This window comes from Sinohyriopsis cumingii, chromosome 13 (genome assembly GCF_028554795.1).
Source record: "Sinohyriopsis cumingii isolate HCF-2022 chromosome 13, ASM2855479v2, whole genome shotgun sequence".
Classification (NCBI taxonomy): Eukaryota; Metazoa; Mollusca; class Bivalvia; order Unionida; family Unionidae; genus Sinohyriopsis; species Sinohyriopsis cumingii.
The window spans coordinates 21,521,274-21,534,785 of NC_142973.1; the positions used below are offsets into that span (position 1 = coordinate 21,521,274).

At 33.5% G+C, this 13,512-nt stretch overlaps 1 protein-coding gene across 1 annotated transcript in view; it reads right to left on the reverse strand.

Moving 5' to 3' along the window:
• Positions 1–6,001: 6,001 nt before the first annotated feature.
• Positions 6,002–13,512, reverse strand: part of LOC149785038 (uncharacterized) — a 47,303-nt gene continuing 39,792 nt past the window's right edge. Inside the window, exon 11 of the mRNA XM_089978744.1 lies at positions 6,002–12,283. Coding sequence (XP_089834870.1) covers positions 10,137–12,283 — 2,147 coding nt within the window. The 3' untranslated portion in view covers positions 6,002–10,136. The remainder of the gene's footprint in view (positions 12,284–13,512) is intronic.

The window sequence follows — 13,512 nt, forward strand, 5'->3', positions numbered from 1 at the left end:
ACATAAAAATGAAACAAGCCCACAAACACCTGAAAGCTGTCTGATTATCAGCAAATAAAAATCTCACTGCCATTTCTAGTCTGTGTTTTAAAATTCCTAAACTGCACTTTTTGCTTTTTTGTTGGGAATAATATCAAAATCCAATTTGTTTTTAAAAAAATGATTGTCTGAAAATTACGATTCGGGTCTATACGCCCGTCAACTAACTTGAAAAATGAGTGAATGTTAATATTTGGAGGTTAACTGCTGTAAGCACTTGGATCTGACCAACCATGTATTTCAGATGGAAAGCATCAGATGCGGCACTGTTTAACTGTTTTGCTTTCTTTTTATTTTTTGAAGCTAAAATATCCATCATAACAGCAGATCTTGCATGCTTTTTTGTTTGTACATTCAGGGCATTGGATACAAAAATAGTTTTATAGGAACTGATATATTTACGAACACTGACACTTCATTACTGTTCATTTAGTTTCATTATAAACTGGACATGAGGCAGAGTGAAGTTTATAATTTATTATTTATAACTTTAAAAAATATCCCCTGGTCTAGACTTGCCCCCCACCCCAATTAAACTTTGGCCAAATGATGGTACTGTTCATCTCGTTTCACATTTTCTTGCACTCTCATGCTAAGCGTGCATCTAGGAAAAAAAGAAAATATGGTTCTTGAATTAAATTGGAAAATTTTTGCAGTATACAGAGATTTGTTTGATGATAGCAAGACTGAAAATATTATGGTACAGAAACCTGTTTTGTGGTATGCATTGCCAGAATGGCAAACCGCAATATAAGGGTATATTGTTGCACCCCTATGTCATAGTTAAAAAGAATACTGTTAGACAGGATTGTTAAGATGTTAACTTTTATTAAGACGCACCATTTAAATGCATGCAGTATGGATCTGTGACATGTAAAATATACTGGATATTTCAAATTGTCTTCTTTTTGGTTGTTTATAGTTAGGGTCTACAAATCTAACAAGAATGCATTCTTGGTCTATAACTACTGAATCAGTACTAGCCTCTAAAGGATGGATATAAATTTACTCCAGATATTTTATCCTCAACATTTTCAGTAGGATGTCAGATGTTATTTTTGATGTGATCAGTTCCAAGTTAACCCTAGATTTGATTTGAACCTCTCACAGAAAAAGATTTTTTCTCTGATGGCATATGGTGTGTTAAATAGCTTCTTGTAATGCTCAGTTTGGTTCACATTGTATTTATTGATCACTCTGTCTAAATCAGTCACATCTTTTTTCTCAGATTTGGCCTTATTAATATAAAAGTTTAACTGAAAAGTATTGTGCTATGCACAATTTTGGTATCTTAAGTCTTTCCTTGTGATAGTGCATCTTGCAAACAATCTACTGGTTTTGTCTGCAATCAAGGGGTATCTCTTAAATATATTACAAGATGTGATTGTTCGATCTTTGTTGTCTCGAGTCAAGAACTCCAACAGCCAAGAATCTATGAACTCCCATGATTTTCTTTTTTTTAGTGTATTCCCTGTCATAGTCAAGTTTAGTTTTAGTCCATTTTGTTGACTTCTCATCAACTTGTCATCAATCAGCCCTATCTTCATAATAAAACAATCCATTCAGATGCATTACGGGAAGATTCATCATAGTTGTGCATAATGGTTTAAAGGAGTCTTGCAACTGGTTCATAACAACAGATTCCTCACAGAACCCTATCCTTCAGTCAATGAAATTCGTTTTGATGTACTAATCATCAAAAGATATCACCTAAACCAGTACTGCCCGCTTCCATTGGTTGTATCCATAGAAGCTGCATCTGGTTTCATTCTCAATCAATAAATTTTAGCATATACTGTCTAAATATACCATGCACCCATGTGGTACTTGTTGGTAGGTATGAATGGCATTTGTGTAAACATCGTTCAGACAAAATGGGAACTACTGCCCTTTCAAGTTACAGGCCACAATTTACTTGTCCACAGACAAGTAACCTTGCAAAAGTTGCTTGTCAATAACAACCAATTTCTGACTAATACAATATGGACAATGGCTTTCTGCACCCCTGCTATGCTAACAAATATTTGTACATGTCTAAGTTAACAGGTCACAAGATAAGTGTAAGTGCAGGGAAGAATTCTGTATTATGGTATTAACCTTGAACCTGATAACATGGTCACAAGATACCTTAAAAATATGGCAAAATTCTTTCTCATTGCTTTGACCTTGAAACCTTATATGATAGATATGTCAGGTAGGGGTGGGCAAAATATGGCCAGTGACATGTTTTTTTTCTTCTGTTAATTTACATCATAGGGTGTGGCTTTAAATATCACTTATCTAGTCCATGCTCTGGAGAAAGATGCCCATTCCTGGTCTAGAGGATATATTTCTGATCAGATTTTGGTATGTTAGGTTAAGTCTCAGACAAGTTCAGTTTTGAGGTCCCAGGTTGATCTAATCATGGAATCAAACTTGTAATCTTATTCTCTAGTCCAGTACCTAACTACTGAGCCAAAGCAGTTCCCTTGAGTGGAGATCTTAGTGGATTATCACTAATCACGCATATTAATTAAAATGCATATTTTCAATTTGTACAAATTCTGCTGTGAAACCATTCAGTACTTTTTATTTTTCCTTTTTTTGATAGACAATCTAAAGTCTTTGTCTGTGTAATTTTCCCCTCTAATTTTGATGACTGGTCTAACTTTGGTTAAAATTTTGAAAACTCTGTTGTCCATCTCATTTTCTTCATCTTATATGTAGTTTTCATAAAAATGTTGAACTTCTCTGAGTATCAAAATGGTTTGTTATAATTTCATTCTTGTCCTCAATTGTTTTTGTTGTATAATGTCTGCTTTCAATGTGTGAAAGGTATCTTGGTTTCTCCCCCTACTCCCATTTTGCCTTTGACTGGATGAAACTTCTTCAGTTTACCATGTCCTTTTCATTTGATTCTAACAACTCTAAGAGTCCTCCTATTCACTAAAGAGTGCATTTCAAGAACATCAAAAGAGTATCTAGAAATAATGAGTCTGGTATGTGTATATATATATATATACACACACACACACACACACACAGAGCAGAGCAGAGGTCTTGGAAACGCTTAATCACGCATATTTGGATACACATTTTTTTATATCTGGGACATAGAAAATCACTTATGCAGAAGTCATTCATATGCATGCAACGGCTGGGCAACAAATTTAAAGGCTTGCCAGTCCTGCTTCAACCACCTGCTGAGTGGGAAAATGAGTTGATCATCTAGCTGTGCTGATATTTTTGGCAATTTCTATTGGGTACCTGTCAATCATAACAATCAGTCACCCAGATACCTGATCAAAGGGAAATTTTTATTAAATGTGAACCTGAACTGCTTTGTTGTAGGTTCACATGCTAATGCACAACACATAATTTATAACTAATGTAAGTGGCAAAAAACGTAATCTGAACAAAAACGTAGCATTCTACATATTACATGCCATAATTACACAAAACTGTATGAAAAACGTACGTATTTTAGTTCATTTAATCTTACCTGGATCTGCAGTTAAAACTTTTGTCACAAATTGGCTAAATCCATGTGGATTAGTAGTTAATACAAGAGTATAGACACGAAAGAAATGGATAAATTATTTACACATAACATTCACTTTAACTAGTCTACATGTCTACAGTAACTTTCACAAATAGTTGTAATGTCCACAAATGATGACTTGTAGTATCCTCGACCTGCCATGGTTCATCATTTAATGATGGTCCGGTGCTACATGTTTTTAAGTTTAACAAAATCTTCTCTAACATTTTTCAGTCATATAACATCCAACAGTACATTGATAAGCCTGTTTTTTTTAATGATATCTGGCGCCATTTAATGGTCCACTAAGTTTGTAGCATCAAAATAGAATGAATCTATCAAAAGTAACTTCACATTCAAGAATCCCATCTGTTGGAACTGTTTCAAGTGAATTTAGTGCAAAATTTACCATATTTACACGTCAATTTTTATTAGATTTTTTTTTCAGTGTTATTAAATAACAAAGATTTCCCTTATATTCAACTATTTCAGTAAAAAATTTCATTCTGTATAGATGATCATTTTGTTCCTTTATTCCTAACATGGTAAAAGAAGTTCATTTTACAGTAACCAAACTTTTGTGTTGCCTTTGCCGTGACAAAAATGTCTTTCCTGGGGTTTCCGCTAATGAAAAAAAAAGGGTGCAATAAACAAATGTGAACAGCGGCCTTGACTTGAATAGCTCCAGGGCCGCAAACTTGAGGCAAAAATGGCATTTGTTAAACCAGACATTTATATTGTGTTTTCTTTTATTTAAATTACTGTACGTATTTAAATTTTATTTTCTTAATCAGTACTTACTGTTGCTGTCAATGAAAGGTATTGACCTAACTACTATCATCAGGATCTCAAAACAAGCGTGTTTTAGTTGCGAGAAAAATGGCACATGAACCATTGACAGGCACGAAGTTTGGACGATCTAGCTTTAAATATCAGCAATGATTTTTAAATAGGTCGTGTGAGAAAGGAGAGAAGTCTCCTTGCATTATTAAATAGTCCATGTATGACAAGTAAATTGTAAGCATCTATAAAAGCCCCTGTGATAATTAATAAATGTGCGCACCAAAAGAAAAAAAAAACCTCGAACTGTAATCGTTATTCTGTGTCTCGATCTGAATATGGAATACTTTTTTTTTTTAATGGGTACCCAGTTGTTTATTTTATTACCTGGGTTATTATTAGCAGGCAGGTACTCATTCGCATCTTTAGCAATAGCTGGGCGGCAAGTTGAAAGTCTTTGCCTAGCTGCTGAGTGGTGGGAAAATGTGCTGATATTTACAATGACTGAGTTCAGAGGCAGAAAGACTCATAAATTTACATGTAGTCATAAGAGTACATCAAAAATGAACAAATTTAGCTTTTCTTTATTGTGTTCCTTTCCAAGTGCAGCAGAAGTAGTGCTTGTGACCTCGAAATCAAGATATGTTGAGACTTAGACATAATACCACCTGCAAAATTTGGATAAGTATTTTGGGGTTAAATGGCAGATTGATGAAGTTTGTAATGAAATTCAGAGAGTACTGAAGTTGCTAGAACTGATAGATCGGCTGGAACAGGAGCCAAGTATAAAAAAGTGTGTGATGCCTGACTTAATGTTTGGCATAAGGCCTTTCCTTGAGTTGACAAAATTCAGTCTCACTCTAATGGACAAACAAGAGCTATATGCCAGTGGTGTAAAGAATTGGAAAATTAAACTCGATGACAACCACTGGTTATTGTCATCTGGATATTTAGCCACTTCGGTCATTCCCAATATGGTTCTGGGAGGGAACTGCAACTTTTGCTGGTGGGGCACCTGTTTTTACCTGGACTCTTAGTTGTAAAATCCTAGCGAGACCTCTTTATAGTTTGACATCAATATTTCTATAATAATCTGATGAGGTACATTATAATTTAACCTCCTGAATACATAATTTATTTTCATTTACCGATTTAGTATCTTCAGGAAGGCTGTTATTAAATTCCCACAAACCCTAACTTCTAATAAAATCATCTGAACAAAGGTTTCATGTTATCAAAGAGTGGTCAGATCTATAACTTGATTTTTTCTTCTTCTGACACAATAAAGAAATCCAATCAAGGATTTCTTTTCCATGTCTACCTCTTTAAATATGGATTTATGTAATGTTCCTACTCAGGATTATTTGTATGTTAATTATAATAATCTAATTCAAGAGCTTGAACCAAACTGAAATCACCACAAATGATAACTGAATCATTTTCATATCCACTTCTAATTAATACTATTATAAGAGTCTGAACATTGATTAATTATCTGGCCTATAACTATTAATTAGAACCAATTTCATCTATTTTTATGTGAAGTGCAATTGAATTACCATCAGGATCCCTTTACCAATCTTTTATATCCTATTCAAAATTATTACTACATAAAATGCAAACTTTTCATATAACAGGTAAGAAAAACATTCAAAACCACAATGAGCTCTGATAAATTTTATCTTCAGTAAAATGTGTGTCCAGTAAACAATATATATAACACTGCTTTCTCTAAGGTAATCAAACACTTGACACTTTTCCCAATCTCCAAATCATCAATAGTTTGCAGATAATATTTTAATGTCTATTTTTTCCATTTGTACAAATTTTAAAAAAAGTGTAAACTCCTGACCATGTAAAGCATATATATATAGTTTTTGTTTACCATACACAATGCTATCAATAACTTGTTACTTTTTTTTAAACAATTTCAGACAAAAACTTCAATATACCAGAAATAAGTCAACTCCATATACATACAAAAAAAAACATTTTTATCTATCTTCCTCTAACACAGTAATGTGAAAAGAATTAAGAAAGAAAAAAACAACATGAAAAAATAAATATCAAAAGCATCATTTATCTATATACATGCTACTGTTGTCAATCGGCAAATGATCTTTAACTAAAGGTGTTAAAGTGGTTTGGATGACAGTTAAGGTAGCTGACACAAATAAGAATATCTAATATTTTTAGCACTTTAAAATATTGGGTGTCCCCTAAATCAGAATGATGAGTGAAATGGCATCTCCTGCCCTTGGAATCCAAGGCAACTCTGCTTTCAAACCAATGTTTAAATTAATTCAACTATTTACTACGTCAATGCACACACTTTTCCCGCACACCTTTATAACCCATCAAAAGATTTCAACAAGAGTGACCAATATAAATCCTGTAAACAAATAGTAGCAGAAAAGGGATTAAATTATTGTAAGGGGCCTTGCTGTTTACTTCATGCAAATGGACACAAAACATATCCAAAAATGTCTAATTCTGCATGGTTCATATCATTTAGTTTGTTTCATTCTACATCAACAGTTTGAGTACGTATTGTGACATACTATCATCAGAGTAAATATCAGTAGTTATTAGATGCTCATTTTTTTCTCCATTAACTTTACATTGTCAGAATAGTTCAGTATTTTATGATATTGCACACCTTCATATTGTACACACACACAGAACACGTGTGCCCAATAGTGTATTAGAACTAATTTGTAAACAAATCATGTACTCTCGTGTAGCAGACGTTTTACATTTTGGTTGATTAAATTTGTTTCTGAATGAACTAAAGCAGATGTTTCGTGGACTGGCACATACCAGCTGCTTTGATACATTCCGTGTTAACTTTTTTGATGCAATGTTTCAGATTTTGGCGATAGACGCTAGATTTAATAAAACTGCTTGGTATCTACAAATAACATTTAAGTTATAAAGGCATAAACTGTCTCCTTTAGCTGGTAATAAGAATGGCAAAAAATATACTTACAGTTTTACGTTCTGAATTTCCTCAAAATGTACTTTGTTAGTTTTGCAAATCCAAATTACATGAGCCATGTCACGAATTCTCAAGCTTGATTACACATTTCAAAATTGTACTGTAATTTTGACTATATTCCGAGTGCAATTACATCCTCCTTACTGCACTCAAAATGAAATAAACATTACATTCAAAAGTGTCTTTTTGATAACTGCAATTGAAACACTTCATATTTTTCCCACATTATGATTTCAAATAGTCAATGACAGAACAAACACATTTGCAGATGTAAACACGCTTCTCCCGCACTGCTTCAATCCAACATATTTCATGTACAATTTGCACCGATGAATCCAGTCCATAATCATGAAATTTTGTAAGTCTATTCATTCCAGATCAAATGGAAAACTTGTTGCAATGTGCATTCATGCACAATATGACTCCAAATTTCAATTTTAAGTAGACAAAAACGCCATTTTCTTTCAAAACTTATGTCTAGTGTGCGACAAGTTCAAATTTATTTGGGCGGAGTTATGTGTGCATTAATAATGTTGTTGTTGTGTAATGATTAATCTGCGCTTGTGTATTTAGTTTGGAATATGGCATACATTCATTTACGTTGTTTCTTGTAGTGTATTTTGTTTATATAATTAAACCTTAGCTAGAATAAGAAAATGAGCATATAATGAAAAGGTTACACCATTTGTATGGGAAAATATGAACTCGTTTTGTCGGATGGATATACTGCACTCCCAAGGTCATGCAGTATTCCATCCCAAAAGCTCATTCCTATTTTCCCATACAAATGCAGTAACCTATAACTGTTGCTATATCTATCATACTGAACTAAGTGTTCAAATCAAATTAATGCTATGCCTACCTTTGACCTCTACATCAGGCTAACTGTGTGGAAATGTTTTTTCTTAAAGAATCATTTTAAATTTAAAATCAGTTGTTGATGACCAGGACTAAAAATCTAATGCATCTTACTTCTTTAATATTTCCAGTACAACTCTTGTTTAAGTTTAAACTTAATGTGCATTTCATTGTTTAGTTTAACTACTATTTGATTATGTCCGTGTTGTATTTTAACTGTTACTGAAAGTAACTGAAATTTAAATTTGTTCAGAAGAACCCTGCCTAAGAACCTCTACATTTTCATATTTATGGAACACTTGCAGTCATTACTGCAAAAAAAGTAAAGCACTTCATAGTAGTGGTCCTGTATGTAAAGGACATCTGTTGTCATGACCCTTAATTGTCCGTTATCTACAGGTTTCAAAAATATTTTAAAATGAAAAAACAAGATGTACATGTCGTTTAACAAATTAAAATTCTTCATTTCTATTGTAAATACAATCAAAAAATATAAATACAAAATTATTATCTTGGCCAGTATACAGTTAATTGCATTTAAATGATTCTGAAAGAGGTAAAATGTCTAAAGGTTTTTTTGGTGGGGGGGATAAAGAAATGAAAAATAAAACAGTATAATTCATAATTGCACTGAAATTTTGATTTAAAGAGATATGGGAATATAAAATACATGTTTAATTTTTTGACAATTAATACACAAACTGTACCTAAATTATAAAATGGATAATTCCAACTGAATACTTACGATAAATCATAAATCATTGGTTAAATTTGTAAAAGCAAAAGAATGAAAGTTGTTCTCTTAGCTTTTAAAACTCTCTAAAATGCAGTCAGTAAGATTCCAGGAAACAGTCCTGGACCAGTTTTAGTTATTTCATGCACTCTTTACTAAATCTGCATTTTGCAAAACTGTATAGGCTACATTATTCAGTAACAGTTGTTGTTGTTGGGTTTAATGCCATTTTTTAGCACATTATAGACTATACATGGCGGCCAGTATTAATTGTGGAAGAAGAACCCGGGAAAACCCCGTAAAGAACCACTGACCCACGAGAAGCTACTGGCAATCTTTCTCACATACCCATACTGGCTGAATTCGAGACTCGAACCCATGCAGACAGAGGTGAGATGGCAGTGATCCATAATGGAGAGCGCTTTAGACCACTCGGGGCTTCTACATTATTCAGTAATAGTTGTTTTATTCTACTTCAATAATACACATCACCACTTTAAAAATCGCTGCTCTCATACTCCCTAGTTTCTGGATACTAGTTTCATAGCTGTGGCAAAAGCTATTAGTCATGAGGCACATGCCGCTAACCACAAGCAATCCATGCAAGTTTGTTTCACTCACTGAAGAGCATGCAAAAATAGACTTGTGTATATAGGCTTGGTAAATCCAAAGAAGCAATAATGTCATGATGAACATTATTAATTTTCTGAATATTTAAACCTATTTACTGGAAGAATTTTAAGCAATGTTTTAATTGCTGATTATGAAAAGCAGTTTAAAATCTGTAAAAATTAAATGCTATGCCAATTAAAAAATGTGTCCACCAGTAGAAAATTCCAATCAGATGAACATGCTAATCTAGGAGAACAAGTTTTCTAAACTTATAAGTCATAATCCCTGACCTTAGTGAATACTGCCTTGTACGAAACTGGTTAAGCATAAATATGCTTAAGTGAGCTACAAAATGTTAATTCATCACTGAAATTTAATGTCAAGTTATTTGATCAATTAAAAAAGGTCAAAAATATTTGAAAAAAAAAATACAGAACACAAATTTCAGGTTATTAACCTGCTTTGCCATAACAATAAAAACTCCAAAAATTATGTTAATCCCAGGCATGGGATGGCAAATATGAATAAATTTTCATAATATTGAGGACAATGACTGAACTATGCATGCTGCTCCTAAGAAAATTACAGTATGGAAATTAAATCTGTGAACTCAAAAGATCAAGAATTTGGGATGCCTTAGAATCTTTCATTCGCCTCCTTAATCTCTCAGCCAGTCCCATGTCCCTTGTGTCTATACTCTCACTCTCATCTACTTCATCTACAAGACTCTGAACAACAGAATCAACATTACATAGCAATTTCTTCTCAATATCATCTACTGCACCGATGTTAAAATTCTTGCAAGAGAAACTAAATTCATCTGGAGAATCAAGATGCTTCTTAACGAGCTCAGCTGTCATGGAACTGTTTTTAGATTGGTCCTGAAATTTATCATCATGAAAGTCACTGTCCAAATCTGAAAATCCAGAAATGTCTGATTCCTTAAAACTTTCACATGGGCTATTTAGTATTGATGTTTCTATGTTAAAGTTTCCAAACTGCACAGTACTATCACAGTTTATAAGAGACCTTTCATTTGGATTTTTCTGATTGCATACATTCCTACACATTACTTTATCATTATTCTCACTGCATCTACTTTCCAAACTCAGAAAATCTCTCTTGAACACTTTTAGTTCCACCCTATTTGGTGCATTTTCTCTTCCCTCATGATAATTCTCACTTGAATTATCCTTGCAAATTTGAGATCCCTCTGTCCATTTTGATTTGAAAATACCTAGTTTCACTTTATTCTGAATATTTTCTTTGTTATCATCAAGAATTTCACTTGAATTATTCAGGTTAATAACAGATCTTTCCATCTTGGTGGGTTCAGAATTCAAGAGTTTATTCCCATCAGTGTTGAGATCCTGTAGAGCTCTGCAGGAATCTAATAGCCCAGGTCTGTGATATGTTAAAAGTGAACCCTTTTCTACCTCGTCTGGATTCCTCTTGAAGTTATCTGCCTTATGGCTAACACAACTGTTAGTTCTCACTTCACCTTCAGACTGAACAATCTGACTGTGTTCCTGATTTATTTTATCACTTTGCAGGATAAAGTCTACAGGACTTTGAACAACAGAATCCACAGATGTGAACAAATCAACACTACAATTTGGAGAACTCTTACAACAATCTGTGTTGACGTTGCTGTCGTTATTCTCTTCCTCAGGAACAAGAGCACAAATACCTTCAATAGCTTTTTGAATACTGGTCACACTTGTTACAGACAGTTCATCATTTATGTTTGGCTTATCTACTTGTTCTTGTTTATGTGGACACCCATCAACACAATCTGTATTACTAAGTACTGACTCAATGCTCATTCCACATTGGCTGATTGTATATGGTACCATGAGCGATAATTCTACTTTGTGTAATATTGCTGATTCCATTTGATTTGCCACCTGAATGCCTGACTTGTGGCAGATGTTTTTATCAGAGTTTTCTAGTTCATGACAATTACCTTGTTTAATGCAATGATTTAAATTTGGTATGACAGTGTGCAAATTTTTAGAGGAATCCAATTTAGTACTTTCAAAGTCTCTGTGCCTTTTAGTATATGCTTTAGATTCATTTCTTTCACTGAATAAACTTTCATTATCATCATCCATTTCACAAATGTTTTGACCAGACAACTTTCTTGTAAATTCTTGCACTGGAACAACCCTTGGAAAATCAAATGTGACCCCCATTCTATCATCTGCCATTTTGTGAGTCCTTGTAATGGACTTGACATTTTGCACTTTCTCAACTTTAAATAATGCATTCTGAGACCTCTTAATCAGTCTCTGACTCAAAGGCAAACCCAGATAATCTTCTTCACTGTCACTTTGGTTCTTGTTGTCAGATTGATCAGTAATGACTTGCTGACACTTGACATTCAAAGCAAGTCTCTTTATGAGATCAGATAAGGTCATGTCATCTGAAAAGATTTCTTTACCGTTTGTGTTCACACCATCCTCTATGGGTGACAATTTGTTCACAACATCTTTTCTCACTGATACAGGTTCTGCACCAGATCCAGATGTTGACCCTGATCTGAACTTCCCTGACCTTTTCTTTCTAACTGCAGGCTCATCCAAAGGGTCTGAAGTTTCTGATTCTGTTACTGGCTGTGAACTTGTGAACATCAAATGAACATCACAATTCTTGTCATCAAAAACTGACTCTTCAGGCTTCATATAATTGCTATTTGCCACTTCATGGGAGTCTGGATTGCAGTGAGCTTTCTTCTTCTTTCCTACAATGTAAAGCATTTTTGATAAAATTAAAAATGTGCCAAAAGGACACAGATTCCCTATGCAATGAGTGCTGGAAGTAGAAAAGAGAAATAATACTGGCATCTTTTTGCCAAACTGAAGGTTATTAAAAGTCAAATCTGGTTGAATTCTTTTGAACACTTTTGAAGAGAAGCCTAAAGTTTTCTCTTTTAGTACTGTAGCCAAAGCTGAAGGAGAACTTGAAAATTCTTCTTGCTAAGATGTTTTATTTGTCAAATTTGATAAAATTCTGTTCAGCATGGTTTTTGATATGTTGTTTAAAAGTATTTCTATATTTAGTCAACACCAGTAATATTTGAGGCAGGACCAATTTTTTGTTGAATCTGGTCACATTCTGTCACATTATTTAAAAATTCTATTTTTTTATAGCAACAATGTCTTTATTTGATAAGAGATGTTCCATTCAAACATACATGGAAACCTTGGAAGGCACTTTTAAAGTGGGGTACTCACCCACAGATGCAATTTAGAATTTTTGTTATCATTTTAATATGAACTCTGTGAAATCAATGTACCTGGCATATCTTTTTTTTAAAACTGCCTTCCCTGGGTACCATGTATGTTTAAATGGAACAGCCTTAATGTATCTATCATCATTTCTATAAATTTGAAAGATCTTCATGTCATGATTTCTGGCAAATTTGGTTATGGAGGTTTTTGAAATATTGTTAATTTTTGTTTGAAAAAAAACTAATATTTGTCTATTTTTGGTAAGGGCAGTCAGACTGGATGTAAAACTGGCATCATTTATATATAACTGAAAGGCATTCATGCAAAAATGTTTTCTGTCAAACTTTGTTAAATTCTTAACAGTGGATTTTGAGAAGTCAGAGATTTGTCAAATTTCTAGAAACAGTCAACATATTTAATGCTGATTTGGCATCATTCATACAAACTATAAAGGCCTTAATGCTACAATGCTTTCCATCAAATTCTGTTCAGCAGTTTGAAGGTTCCTCTATTTTTAGTAATGGTAACCAATATTGCTGGCAAATCAGCATCACGCTTAACACAAGAGGCCCAAAGTGGGTCCGATATCGCACACCTGGATTACATATCTTAGCAGTTATCCATTCCACTAAGCAGGTTTATGTAGTATTGGAAGGACAAAACCAATGTGAACCATCTCCCAAACTTCATATCGTTGATTTTACTATAATCTAATAAAACTTCTTTCCAAAGATTAGTC